Source organism: Primulina tabacum, chromosome 8 (assembly GCF_025594145.1).
Source record: "Primulina tabacum isolate GXHZ01 chromosome 8, ASM2559414v2, whole genome shotgun sequence".
NCBI classification, from domain to species: Eukaryota; Viridiplantae; Streptophyta; class Magnoliopsida; order Lamiales; family Gesneriaceae; genus Primulina; species Primulina tabacum.
This window is the reverse complement of record NC_134557.1, coordinates 25,116,939-25,142,877: the sequence shown is the minus strand read 5'-3', so window position 1 is coordinate 25,142,877 and position 25,939 is coordinate 25,116,939. Positions and strand designations below refer to the sequence as shown.

At 36.8% G+C, this 25,939-nt stretch overlaps 2 protein-coding genes across 2 annotated transcripts; one reads left to right on the top strand and one right to left on the bottom strand.

Annotated features, from left to right (window-relative positions):
• Positions 1–10,384: 10,384 nt before the first annotated feature.
• Positions 10,385–13,638, bottom strand: LOC142554662 (uncharacterized). The gene is made up of 6 exons (XM_075665327.1): positions 12,976–13,638; positions 12,768–12,885; positions 12,092–12,724; positions 11,260–11,379; positions 10,570–10,988; positions 10,385–10,516 (listed from the first exon to the last, which is right to left on the bottom strand). The coding sequence occupies exons 1-6, from the start codon at positions 13,636–13,638 to the stop codon at positions 10,385–10,387; spliced, it is 2,085 nt and encodes a 694-aa protein (XP_075521442.1).
• A 6,725-nt stretch (positions 13,639–20,363) lies between these two features.
• LOC142553888 (small ribosomal subunit protein eS24z-like) lies at positions 20,364–23,260 on the top strand. Its single transcript, XM_075664420.1, has 6 exons — positions 20,364–20,519; positions 20,625–20,699; positions 20,817–20,858; positions 21,417–21,587; positions 22,142–22,228; positions 22,830–23,260. The coding sequence occupies exons 2-6, from the start codon at positions 20,628–20,630 to the stop codon at positions 22,869–22,871; spliced, it is 414 nt and encodes a 137-aa protein (XP_075520535.1). The 5' UTR covers positions 20,364–20,519; positions 20,625–20,627; the 3' UTR covers positions 22,872–23,260.
• Positions 23,261–25,939: the final 2,679 nt, after the last annotated feature.

Here is a 25,939-nt window from a genome sequence, read left to right as displayed (position 1 = left end):
AAGAGCTATGTAGATCAGAGGAGGAGAGATCTAGATTTTGCCTTTGGCGACCATGTTTTCGTGAAGGTAGCACCTATGAAGGGTGTCATGCGATTTAGGAAGAAAGGAAAGCTCAGTCCGAGATTCATTGGACCATTTGAGATCCTCGACAGAGTTGGGACGTTAGCTTATCGTGTGGCTCTTCCGCCGAATCTGGCCGGAGTACACAATGTGTTCCACGTCTCTATGCTGAGAAAGTATATGGCGAATCCTTCGCATGTCTTGAACTTTGAGCCTGTTGCAGCTTACTCCGAACCTGTCTTATGAGGAGAGACCAGTGCAGATCTTAGACAGGCAGGAGAAGAAGCTTCGGAACAAGCTGGTTAAGCGAGTCAAAGTCAAATGGCTCAACCATTCAGAGGAGGAAGCTACGTGGGAGTCTGAGCCAGAGATGAGGAGTCGGTACCCCGAGTTATTCGGTGAGTTTTAATTTCGAGGACGAAATTTCTTTTAAGGTGGGGAGAGTTGTAGAACCCGTAAATTAAACTACGTATAAGCCATGCATAATTATAGTATTTTAATTTAAATGATTTTATTGCTTGAGTATTTAAATTCTTCCTTTAAATTTAATTATTTTATGCAGTAGTTTAACTATTGTCTTTTCAGTTAATTAAGTAAGGCCGAACTGGAGTTGGAGTTTTGAGATAAAATTTAATATTAAGAAAACATTCCCAGAATTTATTTTAGCTAAGTAATAAGTTAATTTAAGTTAAAAGAAGGTTTAAGTAATTATTTAAGTAACTTGAGGTAAGTAGAAAATAAGTTCATTTAGGTTCCATAATTAATGTGTTAATTCACTAATCTATTTAAAGGATAGGTAATGCTCTAAAGGTTTAAAATACACTAACTAAGCAATATTTCCCCTCCACTTAATAGCATTGTTCGGCCATCTCATAGATGACTTAGCAATTCTTTGACAACTCACCACCTTTGACCCTTTCCTTATTCTTTCTTGGCATGATAATCCTTTCACTTTTAATCACCATTAATTATTAATAATAAATCATTATCCTAGCCTTGAGATGACATGATGAATCGGTCATTGCACCTCCTATATCCCTCCAAGAATATTTGATATCAAACCATTTCAAATTCAAAAGGGAGCAAGACTTGGTCATGCCATTTGAATCCCTTTTATATTGCAACTCCCCTCCGTCTCTCCTAACCATCATTCCCCCTCCTCACCACCAAAATTCAGAGAGGATTCAGAGCTAAAATCGTGAGCCTCATAGCAAGAACAAGAGAGAAATTTGATTAGAAGCAAGAACAGGAAGAACACTCCGTCTCCTCCACGCCGCGTCGTCATATTCGTTCGTTTTCTTTTCAAAACGAAACCAAGGCATGTATATGTTTTTATTTGCTCTTAAATCAAGCCATATTAGTATTTTAAACAACATACTCATGATTTTATTCAAGCAAAAACCAAAATTTTTCCATGCTATTTTCGAAACATGAAGTGCAGATTTCTTCGGCCCTCTTGTTCTTCACGGTTTTCTTGTTTCTTTGAGTACAGGTGGTTGGCTCGTGTCCAGGCTCCCAAGGCTGCATCTATACATGTACTAAGACATGTTAGGATCATATTGGTCCATTCGTTCAAGCCCCATAACTGCTGGAAACCAGAAATGACAGCAACTCCCCAAACATGTCCCATTTGCATTCGATTTTCTTGATTGGTTTCAAAGATTGATGGATCTGATCTTGGCTGCCCTAAGGGCTATAGCCATGGTTAGAACATCTCCTGGTCATGTCTAAGACGTGACCAAGTCGCCCTTTTGAGGCTTGGTCCATGGTGGAATTGGTTTTTAACCAAAACAAACAAGAACAGCCCCTCGGCCCCTTTCCCCTTATTGCATGTAATGTTTCGGTTTTGTGGAGTGGTGTGGATCTTGGTTGGCCTCTGGCCCTTAGCCATGGTTCATACCATACCTCTTGATGTTTAGATCGTGACATGGTCAATCAAATGACCACTGGAACGACAAGAGACAGCAAACAAAGCAATACACCTCACGCACGCAAGGGTGCTCTCGGGTGGGACTTCTCGGTTAGTTTCATGTTGTGGTTCGAATTGTGGCTGGCTTAGGGCCCTTAGCCATGGTTCAAATAATTCCTTAGGACGTTGGTAAGAGGCTCTGGTCGGTGGTTCAAGCCCCAATGGCCGGTAGTCTCGAAAACGACGCAAGTAATCAAAGGCGTTGTTGCTGTATTTTGACAGCAAGTGACGTCGCGGTTCAGAGGCGTGTTCCGGGTTCTTGGTTGGCTTTTAGCCTATGGCCTTGGACTGGACAGTGCCTCATCAAGTTAATAAGGTCATGTTTTTGGCCGTTTGTGATTCGGATCATTTTAGAGGTCGTACGAGAAATTACGGTGCGATGTGCCAAATTGACTCTCGAAAGAGCGTTTCATGTTTTTGCCTCCATTCACCAAAATTTCGGCCCTTATCATTTTAGGAGCATTATTTCATCATTTTAAGTGTATTTTAATCATGACTAAATGATGGTTTGGTGTTGGTTTGGGTTGGCACGGAGTCATGATTAAATACAAAGTCGTTGGGCGTAATTGTCTCGTTTTTTGATTCAATTACAAAGTTTGGTCAAGAATATCATTTGCATATTTTTCATGTTAAATTTAGGTCGCAGCGAGCCTGGGAACGATCCAATCCATGTGGTAAAATAATACAGGATATTTAATTATGTCATTTAATTATATTACGTGCATAAAAAATATAAAATATTCATTTTTGAGATTTATGCGATATTGCTTGTGTCCATTTCACTATCATGGGATTATTGTATCATCCGGTGGTCACTTACCGGTTCAGTTCAGTTCCACCCAGTATACTGTGGCATTAGTCTGATCAGACGATCATTACTTCACCCGGTGGTCAATTAGCGGTCAGTTCAGTTCAGTTTAGTGCAGGGGCCACTTGCGTAGACCATAATCTAACCAGAAAATTGTTACATGCTATTTCATTACAGGGCTCCATGGAGCAAACATTCTCACTATTATTCTCAGTTCAGTTATGCACGTATTATAATTGCTCATGATAAGTTATTTTCACGTTATGCCTCATGACATGATATTTTTACTCCCATGCAACTTTATTATATTATTTACTCGTTATTTACGATATAAGCATGCTGAGTCTTTAGACTCACTAGACTTGATTGTTGTGAGTACTGATGAGGTCGGGACCGAGGGCGGGGACCAGTGAGCTAGCTTGGGTCGGCAGTAGTGGAACCCGAGGACCTCATTTACAGCATTTACCATTTTTATGCTCAAACATTTTTATCAGTTGTTGGATTACTTTAACTTATTATTTTGCGAACAATAATTTCTTCCGCTACTATTTTGAACAATAAACTTGATTTATCAGTTTATTTTGTGAATGAGGCATTTTAATTACTTTAAAAAGAAAATTTTAAATTTTTCTGCAAATTTTCAAACACGAATTTTCGGTCCATTATAATTGTAATGCCAAGTTCTCTTTAAGAGAAACTTGGATTGAGAAAGATGAAGCACACTGAACTAATCTTGCAGCTGTCAGATAAATCGGTCAAGGTACCATTGGCTTTTGTCAAAGATGTTGATGTTCATATCTAGAAACTAAGGCTTCTAGCAAATTTCCTGGTGCTTGACATGGAGAAAAGTCAGAATGTTCATGTCATTCTAGGACGACCATTCTTGGCTACTGCTGGAGCCTTCATTGAAGTGAAATGAGGAAAGTTGACCATGGAGGTCGAAGGTCAGAGGGTGGAGATTAAGGCATCCAAGAGATCACAAGACCCAACTTGAAAAAGACCGGTTACAGTCGAGCTGATGACGTTAAACCAAGCACTTATTGGGTTGTGACCCAATCAGTTTTTTTTATGCTTTCATTATGTTATTTTTTCAGTAGTATAACTGTTTTGCATTTTTATGTTATTAAATTATGCATGTGAAGATTAGACATTGCTACGTGTGTTATTATCTAGGGAGTATTAGCGCCTAGGCGCCAAGTACTGAGCGCCACAACGACTGTTCGTGCGAAGAATCAGCGCCTAGGCGCCACCAAAGCAGTGCCTCAACGCAACTTTCACCGAAGAATAGGCACCGCAATGCCATTTATCGAGCGCCGCAGCGCCAAGCACTTGAGACTTAGCGCCACGGCGCTAACCAACAAACGCTGCGGCGCTCACCTACCGAAGAGTCAGCGCCGTGACGCTACTTATCAAGCGCCGCATTGCTAGTTAGTATTATAAGAAAAAAGGGCCTTTCGATGAATTCATTCTACCCTAACCCATATAAGTAGCGTCGCGCCTCCACTCAAACCACCAACAAAAATCGCCCATCACCACAAATTCTTCTTTTGAACCAACACAATACACAACACAAATCACTCCCAAGCCGAATTCATCTTCATCTCACTTCCTAGGTCTTCTTTGGCTCAAGGTTCTTGACAAGAAGTCTTCAAAATGAGTCGACACCGGACATAGTGCAAGAAAAATTTCGTTCCTATCACAATGTAATAGTTCTTGGTGTTGTGAATCTCCAATTCCATGTTCAAATTTTAAGGAATAGAGTTCTTTAGTTTGTGCATATAACCTATTCGATAAATTGCCTAAGTGAGTTTGTTCTTGAGAATTGTTGGATTGGAGCATTGCATGTTATACGAGAAGTGGTGATCGATATATTGTTTTGATATTGTGGTGGATATATTGTTGGAATATCGTTGTTGCGAGGCGTTGTGGTATGGAAAAGTGCTATCAAGTGAAGTGTTGTTTGAGTTGAAACATGCCACTGAAAAATAAGAGTAAGCATGGTCAGTCAGGGGATGGTGAGTCGTTTTCTACTGATTTTGATAGACGAAGATTTTGGGATGTTGTTGCCGTTGAATTATACTAAATTGCTAGAAAAATATATGCAGCGGAAGAGGGGTATGGATCAGAGCTACCCAAATTATGATACATAGGTTCGTGCTCGGGGGATACATTGGGATGAATTTGCGAAGCCCCTTGCAGATGCTATGATGTCCCTTGTTAGGGAATTCTAAGAAAATTTAAAGGTAAAACATGAGGACTATCACGTGAAAATCAAGGGGCGGATTATTTCCTTCAACAGTAAGACGATCAACTCGGTGTACTCGATGCCGAACTATGGCACCGACGAGTACACGATGTTTATGAGAGAGGCCTACCACTATGAGGCGACCATCACCACACTTTGTGAGTGGGGCATGGTTTGGAAGCTAAATAATCAAGGAGCCCCGGTCACATTTCTAGCGACATCCATGAAGAGAGAGGCATATAATTGGTATCATTTTGTATCCTCGTGGTTGATATCATCTCGGCATGTGTCGCATGTGACGAAGACGAAGGCAGTGTTGGTTTACTGTATCATCACCGTCAAGACAGTGGATGCAGACCGGGTGATCATGACTTCGATCTTGCAGGCTGCTTGAGGCACCTCCACAGTTAGCATGCCTCATTTTTCGACCATCACGGATCTCTGTCACATAGCAGGGGTTACATGGGATGATAGTGAGGGATTGTTGCGGACAAAAGGCAATATCTCATTGGTTTAGGACCTCCCGAGGGATAAGAGAAGGATACATATTACTAGTGGTCCAGGAGAGGCTTCAGGGAGTGGAGCACAGTCACAGCCCATCCCACGAGCACCACACGCATGACAGGTAGGCACCGGGATAGGACAAACCTCACACGAGCGTCTCGATGTTCTAGAGTGTATGATGAGGAGACAGTGATGGATCACACGTAAGCACATGGATTATATGCACGATTTTACTTGTGTGCTTGCTCAGCGCTTCCTTGAGACCATGATGAGTGTATAAATAAAATATATCAGTGCTTGTAATTAAAATAGTCTCGACTTTATCAAGAAGAATCAATACGATTTGGTTTGCTTAAAATGGATTAATTGCAACTAATATTAATCTAATCACTGAATGGAGAAATATCAATGAGAGAAAATATCTAGAGAAGTGATTTCACTAAGTTTACACGATAATTATTCCCAGTTGAATTTATATTCATGAATTTCAATTATTTAATGGCCCAGAACACTTAATTATTTTATTCTCCCTTTCCCAAATGACGAACAAATTATATCATTAAAACTTTGATATAAATATTCCTAATAAAAATCTAAGTTTAAATGATATATGCAAACGATATTGTAAGATCTACCGTTTTAAAAATGTGGAAATATTTTTTTATATATGTAAAGCTCACTCTTTGAAAATAAGCCTTTAATTAATTTGAATGCATTCAGTCCTACTTAAAAATATCATTTAAATACATAATCATTACTAATTACCATTTAAAATATAGCGGAGTAAAAACGAGTAAAAATCCTAACATCAAACAGTAAAATAAAATAGCGTATAAGATACTCATATCCTCTCAACATGAAATCATAAATATGCGGAAATCGTGAGGTCCTCGGGTCGTGTTGCCCACCATCTCTGCTGACTCAGAGTTCAGCACCTCCTGTCCCTTCGCCATCGAACTCACATGCATCACACATGCCTAGTGAGCATAAAAACTCAACACACATGTACCAAAAATAACAAATACCTATACATAGCACACTACAGTGAAAAATATCATACTCAACATATCTTTCATGATCTTTAAAAACGTAATGTAAATGTGTCATATGAAATCATGACGTGTCAAAACAGCTCATTGTTAATCATCATTCATCATTCATCATTTATCATTGGTGAAATAAGTTCCTTAGAGGTGACTATCGTACATCATCATTTACGATGGATCCATCATACATAGAACCATGGTACCCGGCTGTGAGGGCCCGTGCTCGTGATTAATTTTTAATTATCAAACAACCAGGATTTATTAGCGTAAACAGCGAAAACGAGTAAAAATTTTCCATTTTGGGCCTACAAAAATTTCGGCATGACTTCTCCGTATATAGGACATACCAAAAATTCTAAAACAACACAAAACATTTATACTCAGAAATATGGTCCAATAAAACAAACAGAAATACCAATCGTAAGTAGAGCCAGCCAGGCTCGGCCACACCAAATAAGATTCAACAATCAAAATACAACCATACAAATACACGAGGCATCTCCTCGGCAAATGACTCAATATGTAGTATAAATATCTGGGGACTCTCAACTCAAACCAAATCACTGAGCTCCACTGGCAGACGCTCTGCCAGCTACATCAGAACCATTTGCATAACCTGCTACGGAATCACAAAACAAACCACAGCAGCCCCGAAGGACAGGGATAAAACCCCAGTACGAACATCAAATAAATACAACATAAATAAATGACATGTAATGAAATCAATGCAATGCTATGCATGTAGGGTACCAATAATCTTGGGTATCAAACTGGGATCCAAAGAAACAATAGTAACAACTGTGGCCACATGTGCCAGGGGTGTGACGTGTGAAATACGCCCTCGGCCCTGCACATCTGCGTCAGGGGTGTCAGTCTACAGAACTACTCGGCCCTTCCGCTAGTCATCAGAGGTGTGACGCATAAACGCCCTCGGCTCCGATGTCTAAATAACTCATCCAAGAGTAAATAGAAATATCGGAAACAACGGAGTCGTGGCTTGATATGAATACGTGCTCAAAAATGCATATAAATCCACAAATTATTCCAATATATTTAAAAACTCATATTTATTTTAAAAACATGAGGAATAATCTTAAAATACACCCAAAAAACACAAAGAGCACATAAACACATAATTATCATAAAATCACATCAATTTAATTACACGTCGTTATAGACGCTATAAGGAATCGATCAATCCGTACCTTAGCCTTCAAATTAAATTACTACAATAGTTTATGAATTCCTTGGTGCTTCCTGGCAACTAAAACCTGTGGCAAAAAATTTATTTCCATCAAATAAATATTCAACTTTTAGCCAAAAACAAGTTACTAATTCCAGCTTGTGCCTAAGTTCGGGTTTAAGGTCAGAACTCAACCAAAACATAACCAAAAAAAACTTATCATACATGGCTGGAATCCTAACTCAAAATCCCGAATTTCATCAGAAGATATAAGAAAAGAATTCAATCATCTCGACACTGAAAAACGACCAAAACCAGAAACCATGAGATGCAAGGTCTGTGACAGATTCAGGTTCGACACTTATGAGTATAAAATTCATATCTAACTCATCATTGACTCAAATCCATATCCGCCAATTGAAAATGAAAAACAACTCAAATATCTAAGTTTGCCTAGAAGAAACTATTTCCAGAATCATAATAGATAATTACTAGAATTATCAAGAAAAGGCTACTACATGCACACTTCGCGGACAGAAGTCTGTACTGAGCAGTTTCGGCAAAATGAGCATAACTATTCAAATTCTTAATGGAATTTAACGATTATCATATCAATATGAAGACAACACATAGCTCTACAACTCGTATTTGAATCATAAGTTCAGAATCCGAGCGCATAAATGTCATAAACTCGAAATACAATAGTTAATCTATGCAGCTCCAACACAGAATTTCCTTTTGACACATTTTGGTAGAAAATTCATATCAAATCCGTTTTTAATTGGAATTCCATTTCGTCAGCGGATGCAGAAAGCTTACACAGAGTGCTATAAGTTCTATTTGAACCACAAGTCCAGATTCTTAGTGAAAACCACACAAAAAACCCTAAACTCAGAAGCCAAAACCTGCAACTCGAAAACAGAAACCAACATCTTCTTCCATGGACAAAATTTAAACCCTAGCTTAGAGATTACCTTCAAAAGCTTCCCTTGAGCTGAAATGGTGGTAGAATCGACCTCTTCACACTCTAAAGAGCCAAGAAAAATAACAAGCAAGAAGCTGGAAAAAATGAAGCAACAGCTCGGCAACTTAAGGAGATGAGCAAGAAAGAGAAGGAGATGGATGCTAGTAGAAGAAACGAGAAGATTTAAGGAGGAAAATGGATTGGGCTTGGGGAAAATGGGCTTCCTTCTTACACAAAACACACATTTATAAATATACATAAATTAAAATATTTTGTTATCCCAAAAGCTAGAATGTGACCCGGTCCAAAAATTACAACTCCAGTGTGCTAAAAAAATCTTTGATATGTATTTTAATATCGTGTATAATTCCGATATTTTCTTATACATATTTTTAACACACAAGTGTAATTATTTGGCTTAATTATTTTAAATTTAGCACTTTAAAATAATTATTTCTAATTCTTGCCAAATACTGAATAATTAAATTCGGGTTCTCACATTCTCCCCTTCTAATAAAAGATTTCGTCCTCGAAATCTAACGTACACAACACTTATACACAAAGTAGTTAAAACATTTACCACTGATAATACATAGGAATATCTGAGTACATGGAGTTATTCATCATATTTCAAACAAGTGAGGTCATTCTTGACGCATTCTAGCTTCTAACTCCCATGTAGCTTCTTCTATCCCATATCTATTCCACTACACCAAAACCAAAGGAATCGTCTTGTTCCTGAGTTACTTCTCTTTGCGATCAAGAATTTGAATTGGATGCTCAACATAACTTAGGGAACTATCTAAATTCACATCCTCGGTACTAAAAACATGAGATGGATCTGGCTCGTACTTCCACAGCATAGATACATGAAACACATCGTGTATGGAAGACAAACTCTGCGGTAAGTCCAAACGATAAGCCAAATTACCAATCCTCTCAACAATCTGATACAGACCAATATAACGTGGAGCTAACTTCCCTTTACGTCCAAATCTCGTAGTACCAAGAAATGGTGATACTTTCAAGAAAACATAATCACCAACCTGGAACTCTAAATGCCGACGCCTTTTGTTAGCATAACTTGTTTGATGATCATGGGCTGATTTCATTCTTTTTCCAATCAACATAACTTTATCTATCATTTCTTGTAAAAACTCTGGTTTAGACATTTCCTACATCTTCCCAACAAATTGAAGATCTGCACTTTCTGCCATATAAAGCATCAAATGGTGCCATGCCGATCGTTGTCTGAAAACTATTGTTGTAAGAGAATTTGACCAGAGACAATGATTCTTGCCAACAACCCCTGAAATCCATTATAACTGCTCGTAACATATCCTCTAGAATTTGGATGGTTCTTTCTGACTGACCATCTATTTGAGGATGATAAGCAGTGCTCATGGCCAACTTTGAACCCAAAGCTGATTGCAAACTACTCCAAAACTTCGAAGTAAACCTTGGATCACGATCTTATACTATGTTTACTGGCACACCATGCAATCTTACCACATGATCAATGTACAATTTTGTCATTTTATTTTAAGTACAAGTATGGTCATAAGGAATAAAATGGGCTGATTTATACAATCTATCAACAATCACCTAAATTGCATCACAACCATGATTAGAACGAGGTAGGTGTGTCACGAAATCCATAGCAATGTGCTCCCAATTCCACTGTGGTACTTCAAGACTATTTAACATACAGCCAGGTCTCATTCGTTCAGCTTTAACCTGTTGGGATGTTAAACATTTAGCCACGAAATCAGAAATTTTCTTCTTCATACCTTCCCACCCAAATGAGCTCTCAAAGTATGATACATCTTTCGATTTCCTAGATGTATGATGTGTCGACTACAATGTGCTTCACGTAGTATAGCTTCTTTCAGATCTATCAAATTAGGAACCACAAGTCTCCCATTAAAGCGAAAACTACCATATGAGGCAACACTGAACTTATGTGACTGATTTGTTTGAGCAAATTCTTTCAATCTATGAATATGCGGATCAGTTCTCTGTGCTGCTTTAATGCTTGTTATTATCTGTGGCTCTAATTTGATAGATGAAACTATAAAGTAATCTCCACTTGTTTGATAAGTCCATCCTGATGTTCCCAAGTGCTCGTGGATTTTAAAAATATTCAGAGATGTCAGCATAACGTTTTGAGCTTTCCTGCTAAGTGCATCTGCAACTAGATTCATTCGCCCTGGTTAATATTGAATCTCACAATCAAAGTCTTTAAGCAACTCCATCCATCGACGTTGTCTAATATTCAAGTAGGACTATGTGAAAAGATATTTAAGGCTCTTGTGATCAGAACTAAATTACAAACTGTTCACCGTACAGATAATGACACCATATTTTTAACGCAAACACAATGGCAGCCAATTGTAAATCATGAACTGGATATCGAGTCTCATGTGGCTTCAACTGTCGAGATACATATGCAATCGCTCGCCCATTTTGCACTAAAACACATCCCAGTCCATTCAGAGAAGCATCTGTACACACAACAAATCCACTTGAGCCTGAAGGTAAAGCTAACACTGGAGTTGTTGTCAACTTTTCCTTCAAAGCCTGAAAACTTGATTCACATTCTGCAGTCCACACAAAACGTAAATCTTTTTGCGTTAATTGAGTCATAGGCCTTGCAATTACGGAAAATATTTCGATAAAATGCCTATAATAACCTGCTAATCCCAAAAAGCTGCGAATCTCATAAACATTTGTTGGTGTTGGCCAATTCATAACAGCTTCGACTTTACTGGGATCCACTGAAACTCCCTAAGCGGATATAACATGATCCAGAAATACTACTCTGTCCAACCAAAATTCACACTTAGAAAATTCAGCATATAATTGTGATGTTTTGAGTGTTTGGAGGACTAGTCTCAAATATTCTCGATGTTCCTTCTTTGTTTTTGAATAAATCAAAAAGTCATCGATAAAGACAATAACAAATTTTTCTAAAAATTCTCGAAAAACACGGTTCATCGAATCCATAAAACCGCTGGAGCATTAGTAAATCCGAAAAAGGCATGACTAAGAATTCATAATGCCCATAACGTGTCTTAAATGCAGTTTTAGGAACATCTTCCTCTCTAACTCTTAGATGATGATATCCAGAACGAATATCAATCTTGGAATACATGGATGTACCTTACAAATAATCAAACAAGTCATCGATACGCGAGAGAGGATATTTATTCTTCACTGTAGCTTTATTCAATTGTCGGTAATCTATACACATCCTCATCATCCTGTCTTTCTACTTTAAAAACAATAATGGAGCTCCCCAAGGTGACATACTTGGTCTAATATAACCTTTCTCCTGTAAGTCTCGTAATTGTTCCTTGAGTTCTTTCAACTCCGCTAGAGCCAAACGATACGGTGCTCTAGAAATAGGATTCGTCCCTGACATTAACTCAATATTGAAATATATTTCCCTTTGAGGAGGAAAACCAGGAATTTCATCACGAAGATCCTTTACCATAGGAATATCTAAACCTTTCAACATTTCTTCCTGTGTGACATCAACTGCATAAATCATGAATCCTTCATTCCCTGCCGATAGTAGTCTAACCATTTCCATCGCTGTCACTAAAGGAATGCGTGACTGAGAATTATTACCATAAAAGTTCCACTTATTGCCATAATAAGGTCTAAATCTGACAACTCCATGGAAACAATCAACGGTGGCTCGATAATTCGTCAAAGTATCCATTCCCAAAATACAGTCGAAGTCAGACATAGATAATTTGATTAGATTAGTTATCACAAGGTTATCATCAAATCTAATCACACAGTTCAGAACTATCTCACGAGACATCAAATACACACCAGCAGGGGTAGACATAGACACCGTATCCAACAACAAGGTAGTAGCTATCTCATGCTCATCGATAAATGCAGCAGAAAGAAATGAATGAGATGCTCCTGTGTCTATCATTATACGTGCAGGATGATAAAAAAATAAAGCATATACCTGCAATGACCCCTCTGGGCGTCTCATGAACCTGGTCCTGCGTCAAAGCATGCACCCTAGCCTGCTGAGGTCCTGGAAAGTACTGCTGAGCAGATCCTCTCGGCTGTTGGTAGCTAGGCTGTGGAATAGATGGTCTAGGCACAGGGGCTCGAGGAAATTGGCTAAACTGTGAGGGCTGATACTATTGTCTTCCTGCATTAGGACAAACTCTCGCATAATGTCTCGATAATCCACATGTATGGAAGTCTCCCTGAACTCCTGTGCACTGGGTAGTAGGATGCCTACCTCCACATCTCCCACAAGAATCTCGAACATAACCACTAGATCTTCCTCCACGAGAACTGCCTGAACTAGATGAACTACTGTAAGACTTCTTCTTAAACCGATTTCCTTTAGCCCTGAATTTCTGCTGCTTCGGTGGCTGCTTTGACTGTGGAGGCTGATGAGGTATGCCCACTGGCATCTGAATGCTACTCCCGAACCCTTGGGAATTAAAAGATGGAACTTGTTGTGGTCCTCCCCAAAGCAAAATAGCCTCAATATTCTTTGCCTTCTCTACTGCTTCAGCATAGGTAGTTGGTGCTCCAGTCATAACCAAGTATGTATCGTCCGGTTCAGTCCTTGCATAAAACTCGAAATCTTGGAATCGATCACTATTAGATACATGAGGTACATAAGCTAGAAGAGCAGAAAATTGAGAGGCATACTCTCCCACCGACATATTTCCCTGAACCAACTGATTGAACTCGGCTTCCTTAGCAGAATAATAAGATGGAGGCGAGTATTCTTGAATAAAACGAGTACGGAATACCTCCCAAGAAATTATCTGACCAGATTCTCGGATTGCTTCCTCTGTGGCTTCCCACCACATTTGTGCTCGATCTTTGAGTTGGTAAAAAGCTAATGTAACGTACCGTGTTTTGAACTACTTGAAATTTGCGGAAATAAAAATTTTCTTACATAAGAAATAAACTCTCAAATTTCGATTTGAAATAAACTGTTCATCCAAAAATAATTGCAATAAAAGAGTGTGAATGAAGTTTGCTAAGAACACTTGTTTAAACATCGTAACCCAAAACATGAAATCAAAGTAGTTTAATCATTGAATAAAAAAAATTAAAATGAAACATGGACGGTCCTCGGGTTTAGCCTCCCGCTCAGTCCAAGCCAGCTCACTGGTCCTCACCTCTCGTCTCTCGAAGCCATCCTCACCTGCATCGATCAAATCTAGTGAGTCTGAAGACTCAACATGCATAGAGTGGGCATAACAAATATTACGTAGTAAAACCACATGAAATCTTTAAAATAGAGCGTACATACTTGAAAGTTGAACATGCGTGTAAAAGCTTGAACTTACATACATAACATAGACGTGCCATAACGTGAAACTTTTCTAAAACATGCTGGCAACATACATACTTGGACATACATGAACTTCATCAATTTGAGTAAAGATATGTTTCAAAGCAAGTGACCCATACATAAACAGACCGGATCAGATTAAACCACAGTACTGGGCTGGCAGAGAAAGTCCACTACCACGTACATGAGATTTTCGTTCATGCTTTAACAGGTGGATTGATCCCTGGTCATGATTTAACGCTTTCCAATCCTGATCTAAACCCGGACATGCTTTACCGGGATGGAGAGGTCATCGGCCACGTTCACTGACTTTCAAACACATACATAATTTGGTCACAAGACATTTAGCATATCTCAAAAACTTAAAAAAATATATTTTCTTTTACACGTCGAACATACTTACTTGGCGTTGCGGGATTCGTTGGATCTCGCTTGGGGCCACTGCTGCACATACTAACACATTGCAAGCACTTAACTTACATAACTTAGAGTTAGGTAATCGCGCTCACCATAGCTTATGATATTCTAGATCAATCGGGACTTGACCTTGTTAAATCATCGTGCTAACTCATGACATCGAACCCCGAAAAATCTCTAAAATGATGTGTGAACATTTCCCAACAATAAAAGACATGAACACACTATTTGAACTTGAAAATAAGTGGAAACCAAACGTTCTTCCAGATGGGGTCGCGCTCGGGCGGTAACATATTACCGCTCGAGCGCCAGGTCTTCTGGAAACCTACACTCAGACATAAAGAGTGGCGCTCGGGAGGTAAAACATTACCGCTCGGGTGTCGAGTGCACTGGACTCCGCGACTTAGAAGCTTATTTTCTCCAAATTCGATTACACAAACAGTGAACAACGCCTCGAGACTCATCCTAGGACACTATGGCACTGACTCGACTCCACAAAACGTCCCAACGTCTCCAAAACGACGCATCATAACCAACGCAACAAATCCGTGAACACGACACTTGGCGCTAAAACCATTCCTACGACTTCTAATTCGACCAAGTGCCTAATTACACGAAACGAAACACCAACAATCATCTAAATATAATTCTCGATACACCTAAACGCAGCAGCGATCACCCTGTCGATCCCCAACGAAGCCTGCAACAATAAAATTTCAAGAACACATCAAGGACGTATTTTTCGAAAAACGCAGTTTGAATAGTCCCACGAAAACGATCATAACTCACTCAATTCTTATCCAAATATCACAAATTTTATATCAAATCGAAGGTATCAAAAAGTTCTAAGTTTCATATGTTGAAATTTTTTCCAGAAAATTGACCGAAAAGTCGCAGTAATTAAAAGACAGCAAATTCAAGTTTTGAGATTCAAAAACAGTTTCAAAAGTGATACAACCATATTTTCTCAAATTTCTACATAACATACACATGGTTTTCATACAATAAACGTCAAAACTATTACTATGACAAAATCAATGCAGAAACGAAAGAATATAAATGCCTTTTGATGATTTGAAATACCGAATCGACGATACCGAGACGGGAGTGATGCGAGAGACAATTCGGGACGAACGTGGCACTAAATTCCTTGAAGAAAACCAACGAAATTCGTTGGGAAAATCCAAGGAGATGGGCGGCTGCTCTAGTTCTTAGAACCCTAGGTTTTTCTTGCTCTCAAAGAAAATAAAAATCTAAATTGTGATTGTGTGTGTGTGAGTGATCGGCTATTGGTGTGTGAAAAAATGTGTGTGTGTGCGTGTGTTCCTTAATTAAAATGAAAGTAATTAGGGACTAATTAGATTAATTACATAATTGATAAGCAATTACATAGTAATTAAAATACCAATCCCCCCTTAAGTTACTAACCCCCCTAAATTTAAAATAAAATACACAAGTGTTAAACTTTAAAGGTTTTAAAATCTTAAAATCACTAAATAAATAATTTAGTCTTTAAAATGCTAAAAAATCACTAAATTAATCAAAATGCACCAACCTTAACTTAAAATAAAGTGCCACATTTTTAAAAATCGCCAAAATCGTCGTCGGTCTCTTTTCCTCGATCTCGCATCGAATAATCGCCTGAAACATGAAACTCAAGAAAATATTTAACGTGCATCACATAAACATAAATAGTTAAAATAATGCAATTTAAATAGATCATGCATCACTATAAATCATTTTTAAACTTAAATAAATAATATAACAATTAAATAAATGCATGAGTTTTACGTGTACTAATTTTAGGCTCTACAGGTAACTTGAATCTCAGCTCTGGAGTGTACTCCATCAATTAAATAAATAATTCATGCTCTTCATCCATGCCGTTGCCTTTTCGCCTACCTTCATTTCCAAAGAATTTTGGAGGACGCATATCTTTGAATTTAGCAATCACTAACTCCATTTCTCTCATTCTTTGGGTCAGCTGCTGAACTTCACGATCAACTTCCACATTTCTTGCAACATGCCTTTCTGGACGAATTGGTGGTTCATGCTCCACCTCTATACACTTGTTGATTTTCCCTTCCTCTAGGGCGGTCACGTCTATCTATGTCAATACCCTCAGTATTTCCTATGTTTTGAGCTTCGGACTCTTGGATAACATTTTTTTCTCTTTCTGCCTCTTCCTCCAGGTGTCATTCTACAAGACACAAGGATTAATCAACAAGAAGAAAAATAATAGTAAGCACTGAAGGGTTCAAGGAAAGTTAAAACTTACTCCACTAGGTACAAATAAACGAAGCGTCAAACTTACTTCACTACCAGCTCTATCTCAGCTAAGTTAAATAATCATAGCATGCAAATCAAATAAGAGCAAATAGTAAATCAAATATGCGATCATTTCATTTGTGTCTAAACTTGAGTGTCCTAGACTCTAATTCGAGCATATCCCAGTTACGCTCTGATACCAACTATGAGGGCCCGTGCTCCTGATTAATTTTTAATTATCAAACAACCAGAATTTATTAACGTAAACAGCGAAAACGAATAAAAATTTTCTATTTTGGGCCTACAGAAATTTCCACATGACCTCCCCGTAAATAGGACATACCAAAAATTCTAAAACAACACAACAAAACATTTATACTCAAAAATAGAGTTCAATAAAACAAACAGAAATACCAATCGCAAGCAGAGCCAGCTAGGCTCAGCCACACCAAATACATTGTGATGTCCGAACATGCAGATAGGTGCTACTTGTAGAGTGCATTGAACAACCCTCCATAAAGGTATTTCCAAGTGGTTCTCACTTATCGAGTGGAAACATAGTACTCACATCGCAGATACTACTCTCGAACTCGAGCGGCCTATATCCTTCTTAGCGGCGGCTGAATCGACTAGGAACTGTTTAGAATATACAGTATTGCAAATATGAGTTTCATGATACTCATCATATGAGCATCTCATATTCTTTCTACTATTTGTATATTCAAGGACTTTATCAATGCAACTAACATGGGTATACAGATAACGATGTGCCAAAACAATAATTTCAAATATTATTAAAATAAATATTGTTTATACATAGAGTTTCAACATGAACCCCCAACCAACACTTGGCTCGACGGGCACGTACTCTAACACTGAGTATCTGATGTTTGTTTTATACCGCAAAGATAATGTTCTTCCTAATAAAGTTATATCACTTATTCGAGTATTCGAGTTCATGAACAAGACGTGTCGTAGAAGAATCAACTTGGAAGACAAAATGGAAAATGAGAACATTTTATCCATATATATTTGATTTTCAGTATTGGATTATTGTATTCATATACTGTGTGAGATGTATATGTATAAACAGAAATTTCGACGACAAAATTTGTTTCAAGAGGTGGAGAAATGTAAGGCTCTGTAATTAATTATCTGGTAATTAAGAATAATTAGAATAATTATTGTATTTGATTAATTAAAATAATTAATTATGTCAAATAAATTTAGAAAGTGGGTAAAAAAATATATTTTAGAATGTCAGATTTAATGCGATATAAAATATATTCGGAGTTCAAATAATATAGGAGAAACAAATAAATACAAAACCGAAATAAATTTTCACATATTACTATTATTAGTAAATAATCATAATACACGCGTTTCCAATAAAATAAGAAAGAAGAAAACTCACCCCCAACCATTTTTCCGTCGCGATTGTAGAAGAAACGTCATAACTTCTTCATCCTATGTCAAAACTGAAATATTCGTGAAGGGTTTTGTTTCCCACATCCGTAGCTTCGATTTGAACCATGAATCAATATCTTTTATGCTTGTACATGTCCCCATAGAGTTTTTTTTTTTTTGAGCTATTGTTCAGCGCTTGGAAAGGGCCGAGCTACATACTCGTGGATTCCAGCTTTTCTTCCCGTTTTCTGGTGTACTTCAGGGCTTGAAGATCTCATTCAACGTGATTCAGTAGTTTAGTGTTTGATACGATCAAGCAAAGCTGAAAATTGTGATAGTGGGAAGGTGGGTGTAGTTTTTAGTTTTGTGTGCGCAATTATAGTTTATCTGAAAAATGTATCGCAATGTCAGTTGTTTCTTTTTTTCCAATTTAGATTTTTCTGGGGTTTCTATTGTAATAAGTTTGCATAAAATCTCTATTTGCAGAATATAATGAAAATGATCACGCGATTTGAGAAAACGTTTTGGTGCGTGTGTCTGTCTATACAAAAATCAACATAAAAAAAAATCCAGTAATCACTCAAAAAAAGGGTTAGGATAATTAAGCAGTCTCATTTGAAACTCCACGATAAATTTTATGTTCAACGTAAATTGCCGAAAAATAAATACGAAGAGTATGAATTCAACTACCAAGAAATAAAGAAAAATAGAAAATAATATACCTTGCCTGATTTGATGTAGTAAGATTAAAATTTGACTGAATTTCCAATTCTCTTTTAGCTGTGAAATCTGAGCAGCGTAAATATGTGAGGCTGGAAATTTTATCTTTGATATATTCGTCTCCGTCTCTGAATTTCATCTTCACCCCATACCCGTTCCGATCTCTCACGAAACCGAAACCACGGGGATCAAATTACCATACTCGCTTCAAAATATTAATAGGACAATACGATAGCGAGTTCATAGATTTTCTCAAACCAAAACCTATTATTATCTATTAATATTATTATAATATCATTAAGACTAATAATAATATTATTTTATTATTAATATTACTTTTGGATGGGTTCGGGAATAAAGATAATAATCTAATATCCGCCCCAAACTAATTCGAAGATATAAAAAAATCATCGAACTCGAATCCAAATTCGAAAAAATCGGAGATCTTTGTTTCCGTTTCGAATTGTCCCAAAACCCGTGAAAAAAGTTGTTATTCATACCAATGGGACTTAAATTTGAGTTTGTTAGAGCAACCACGATAGGTGTTAAATGGGTGTTAACACCCATTTAACACCCTTTCTCCAAGAGAGAGAAAAAGAGGCGTTCATATGTTTGAACGCCCCTCTGTCCGCTTATTTTTTTAAAAAAATTGGACATTTAGCGACGGTTTTTCGACGGTTTTGAAAAACCGTCGCTATTTACGAAGATTTTTACAAACCGTCGCTGAACGCGGGCCCCACACACCTGATGATGTTTCCTTATTTAATGTATTGGTTTAAATTTCAAATTTTCATTTTTTAAAAAGAAATTCGGATATTAAAATAAATTAAAAATAATGTTCAATTAAAAATTAACGGTTGTTTTTATTTATAAAAGTAAAAAATTGTTTTAACGGCTAATTAACGGCTAGTTTACAGCTAGTTTAATAAAAAAATAATATATTTATTTATAAATATTCACACACTACACAAATTATTTAAATCATCAAAACATATTATTCTTCACTCCAAAAATCTTTTCTCTTCTATTTTCATCATTTCAAATTCTTTTTTTTTTAAATTTCTTAAATCCTACTTTGTTCCGAAATGGATGAAAATTACCGAGGGTTTTTTAGAAATTTCGTGAATATAAAAACATATTATTATTAATATAAAATAATAATAATTTTAATTTCTTAAAAAATTTGAAATTGAATTTATTTAATTTAAAATAATAATAAGATGAATGAGTGGACAGCGGGACCTACAAATAATGATTATGAATGTTAAAATGAATGTGGGAGAATAATGTGTTAATGTAATGTGTATTTGGCATATGGATCCTACAATTTTTTATGAGGTGGTGGGTGTTATAACAATAACGAATACGAGTGCCCTTAGATATTCCGATCTGGTCTGTTTATCATATCGGGCCACATTTTATATACTACTCGAGCGGCTGCATCCATTTACAAACACTAGACCTAGAGAAAATTCTCCTTTAGTCCCGGGGGAAGTAGGAAGACGCCTCACGGAACATACACAGAACTAAGCTTTTCAAGTGCATTGGCACGAGGCAGGAGTGCGATCGCAAGAAATTGTAATTTTGCGCATTCACTTTTGATTGTCTCCTACATTAAATGCTAGTGATTTTTGTGTATTTGTTTGTTGATCAAGTTAATATGAGGAGGTTTTGATTTTTCAGAAAATGGCGGACAAGGCAGTAACGATTAGACCAAGGAAGTTCATGACAAATCGTCTTCTATCCAGGAAACAATTCGTATGTTTATGTGAATTTTGTTGTTTTCTCGTTTGCCTGTGTAGTTGTGTTTACATTTTTTGTATTTCATTTCGTTAAAGGTAGTTTGTTTATTTGTTTTTCGTACTTATTTTTCAGATCATTGATGTGTTGCATCCAGGAAGGCCCAATGTTTCCAAGGTGTGATTTTCAATTGCATTTGTTTTTTGAACTGCACTTTTGCTGTTTGCATAGTTTTGTTGTATTTTTTGGGGCAATGTGATTTAGTTGATGAATGCTTTTTTCTTTTTCTCTTGGAGTACCATGGGAATGCAGTGATTCCACCTTGAGAATTATTGGATAATTTTTTTCATTTAGAGTTGTGGAGGCTCCAGAAAAGATAGTAATTGGAAAACATGGAGAACGTTTTGGAAGATTTTTCTATTTTGTTTCATACCCTACAAATAATGCGATACACTATTGCTAGTAATGAATGGTGCTCTCTAGAATTTCTATCAATATGTGATAGAATTATTAAAGGAAATTAAAGAGTGCTTTTATGATTTCGGACTTTGTTGTCTGGTATTCTTGGTTAAGTAACGATCTTTTTGCTGCAAATTGAAAATACTGATTTTCTTTATTAGTGCGTGTATGGAGCACTTTGAGTTTTTTTAAAAGTTTAATTGTGACTGGTTATGACGCGGAAGGCTCACTTAATGTTCTACTTTCTTTTTGTTCCTGCTTATCGTGCCTTTGAAGGCTGAATTGAAGGAGAAATTGGCTAGGATGTATGAGGTAAAGGATCCAAATGCCATTTTTGTATTCAAATTCAGGACTCACTTTGGAGGAGGGAAATCTACTGGGTTTGGCTTGATCTATGATTCTGTTGAAAATGCGAAGAAATTTGAGCCCAAATATAGGCTTATCAGGGTAATTCATCTGTTTGTTTAGCTTTTATTTCTTTTAATTCTGGAATGATTTTAACATTTTAAAAAAGATTATTTGAGTCTTGTTCGTAAAAGTACTTTTTTGAATTTAAAGCTGTATTGTTAGCATTCATGGATTCTAGAACTTTGTAGCTAAGTTCTTCTGAAGGTGCTGTCTTTTGACATTAACTGCATTAATAGCAAGTCAAGAAATTTGAAATCCATTAATACAAGCCTTGAGTTTTGGTTTTCCGTCAGTTTGTGGAACATTAAGAGATCCATATGTTTATGTCCTCCATTTTAGCTCTTGGCCTCTTATATTTCTTTGCTTCCCCCTCACTAATTATTGTTGCCGAAAAGTACTGAAAAGTCTAGAAAATTTCTTGCTCTCGACGTTTTAAGGTTTTTATTGTCTAGCTCTCAACGTGTTAAAAGTTTTTAAAATCATTTACCTGTTATTGTATTGATACGAAGAACAGCATTGAAATCATTTACAAGGGCACATTATACCAGAACTCCCTATGTTTCTGACAAAATATCTGAACCCATGGTTTGCAGAATGGTCTTGATATCAAGGTCGAGAAGTCGAGGAAGCAAATGAAAGAAAGGAAGAACAGAGCAAAGAAGATTCGTGGTGTTAAGAAGGTACAATTATGTGCCATGCTCTTAAGATTGGAACTTGAACCTAACTCAACCCCAAAAGCTAGCTCAAGGAGGGAGGATTGTCCAAACCCATATATACAACTCCCAAGTTATTTATCCAACCGATGTGGGACAATTAACACACCCCTCTCACGCTCAGGAATGAACATCTGGAGCGTGGAGTTTGCAAATGACCCAATTATGGGCAGAACGGGTGGACTAATTATAGGCAGTCCAACACATAACGGTGGAACCTGGGCTCTGATACCATGTTAAGATTGGAACTTGAACCTAACTCAACCCCAAAAGCTAGCTCAAGGGGGGAGGATTGTCCAAGCCCATATATACAACTCCCAAATTATTTATCCAACCAATGTGAGACAACTAACACATGCAATCAATATTATTTATCCACTTTATGTACTGAGGCTGCTTAAGAAATTGCCATACAAAAATAGCATTGCTCAAATCATAATTTTTTTATTTTAAGTCTTGGAGCCATTCCGCTGCTGCAACCATTTTTCCTGGAGTGAAAAGGTCTCCTAACAGAATTGTATATTAAGCTACCTCTGCTAACCGTGGTTTTGACTAAAAATTTGTGCAGACTAAGGCGGGTGATGTAGCCAAGGCCGGCAAGAAGAAATAAACCTGCGAGCGCTATTGTGCTTTTTGGATTTGAAACCGGGAAAATGTCCTACAATGTGTTGTTTTTTTGCTTAATCTTACAATTTTCAGTAGTTTTGAATGATAGGATTGCATCACTTTGGTATCTTGTTTAATTAAAATTTTCGTAGCTGAGAATTTTCTTCTTAGAGCCGCCTTTCTAGAAGAGACCGTGTATGCTATTTCTTTTTTCAAGTCATTTGTTACGTCGTTATTTTTGGAGCACAGTTGAGATTTTGGATAATATTTATTCAGCATTTGATCTGATTATGTTTTGTCTGAATGATTCGTAGCAAAAAATATTACTTCCATGGAGTAAAATATGTATCATACAGTAGAACTTGTAATCAAACAAAATTTGCGTGCCTATAATTGAAGTATGCGTCTTTAAAATACAAGATCCAAATTCCTAAGATGTATTATTTGTCCTTCTAAACATTGTCGTTTGTGTTGGATTATCATTTTTTCCTACCCATTAATATATATTTTTTTGTTTTTATGTTCAAAATGTTAAAATTATATGATTTAAAATATTCATAGGATGTTTTGATCTGTTATCTTTACATATTTAATGTTCGACATCAAATCCTAGACGTATTTAATGTTCGACATCAAATCAGTCTAGGATTAGTGGAGTTAGTATTTTTTGTAAATCAACTCTTTGTATCTCTCTACGAACGGATCTTCTTCATTCGTTCATCAAAATAAAGTCAACGATCAGAGATTGAGTTTCTCGTTTAGCTCGTACTAGAGATCTAAACGATTTAACGTCGAAATTGGATAATCGAAATTTCAAATATTCGACGGTGTTACGGCGGAGTCGGGATGATGGCACGATGGAAGTGGGTGACTGAATTTTTCCTTAAAATATTGAAGTTGGCCTAAAATTTGTTTTGTGTGGGAGGAGAAGATTTTGGGAATTTTCTTGTATGATTATGTTACATGGTATAAACTTTTGATAACATGTTAACAAAAATGCACTAACCCAATGCTATTAGGATTCATAATCATAACATTAGGATTCTTTTATTATTATTAATTAAAAAATTCTCATGTAGTAAATATCACGCAATCTCAACCTTGATAATACATTATATATATGCATATACATATATGTAAAACTAAAAGACCAAAATTTCTTTTATTAATTAATTGTTAAATAATTAATCAATTCTAGACTCCTCTAAAATGTTGTATTAGAATCATGTACATATAGTAATTGTAACGTACAGTACTTTTTAACTACTTTAAAATTTACGGAAAAATAAAAATTTTCTTACATAAGAAATAAACTCTCAAATTACGATTGAAAATAAATTGTTTATCCAAAAATGATTGCAATAAAAAGATCGTAAATAGAGTTTGCTAAAACACTTGTTTAAACCTCGTAACCCAAAACATGAAATCAAAGTAATAAAATTTGTCGTGTGTGAAATCTTAAAAACATTGGGCGGTCCTCGGGTTTAGCCTCCCACTCAGTCCAAGCCAGCTCACTTGTTCGCACCTCTCATCTCCTCAAAGTCATCCTCACCTACATCGATCAAGTCTAGTGAGTCTAAAGACTCAACAAATATAAACTGTAGATAGCAAGTGCTACATAATAAAATCACATGCATCTTTAAAGTAGGGCTTACATACTTGAAATTTGAACGTAGTAGCATAAACGTAGACGTGCCATCATCATAAAACTTTTCTTAAACATACTTGCATCATACATACTTGAGCATACATAACATCATTTTGCGTAGAGATATGTTTCAAAGCAAGTGACCCATACATAAATGTGCCTGATCAGACTAAATCACAGTACTGGGCTGACAGGAAAGATCCACTGCCACATACATGAGATCCCCGTTCATGCTTTAACGGGTGGATTGGTCCCTGGTCATGCTTTACCGCTTTTCAATCCTGATCTAAACCCCGTCATGCTTTACCGGGCGGGTTGGTCCCTGGTCATGCTTTACCGCTTTCCAATCCTGATCTAAACTCGGTCATGCTTTACCGGGGTGGAGAGGCCCTCAGCCACGTTCACCGACTTCCAAACCCGTTCATAATTTGGTCACAAGACATTTAGCATACCTAAAAAACTTAAAATATTTTCTTTTGCACGTCGAACATACTTAAAAACGTCGAGGGCTTCGTTGGAACATTCTGGACATGCTGCCCTAACAACAGCAGCAAGGATTCAGGAGATCCAAACGAAGCCTGCAACCAAAACTTCAAGAACACATTAAAATAGCGCATTTTCAGAAAAGTACAGTTTGAGCAGTCCCACAAAAACGATCATAACTCACTCATTTCTTATCCAAAAATTATGAATTTACTGTCAAATCGAAGGTATCAAAAAGTACTACGTTTTATATGTTGAAAGCTTTTCCAGAAAATCGACCGAAAAGTCGCAGTTTTTAAAATGACAGCAAACTTCGAGTTTTGAGATCCAAAAACGTTTCGAAATCGATCAAACCATTTTTGCTCAAATTTTTGCATAACATTCACATGTTTTATACAATAAATATCAAAATATTTACTATGACAAGACCGATGCAGAAACGAAATAATATACATGCCTTTTGATATTTAACGTTACCGAAACGACGACATCGAAGCGGGAAGAATGCGAGGGTTGATCCGGGACGAACATGGCACGATTTTTCTTGAAGAAAACTCAACGAGAATTGCTGGAAAATTTGAAGAGAAGGGGATGGCTGTTGGTACACTAGAACCCTAAGCTTTTCTCTTAAATAGGGGAGAATTGTGTGTGGGTGATAATGTGTGTGTGCATGTGTTTGTAGGTAAATAGGGGAATTAATTTAGCTTAATTAATAATTAATTGCCTAATTAGGGGATAATCATGCATGGGTAAATAATTAATAATGGGACAAAATTGTGCTTAATTAATAATTAATTGCCTAATTAGGGGATAATCATGCATGAGTAAAAAATTAATAATGGGACAAAATTGTAAAACCCGTAAATTAGACGACGTATAAGCCATGTATAATTCTAATATTTTAAATTAAAATGATTTATTTGCATGAGTATTTAAATGCT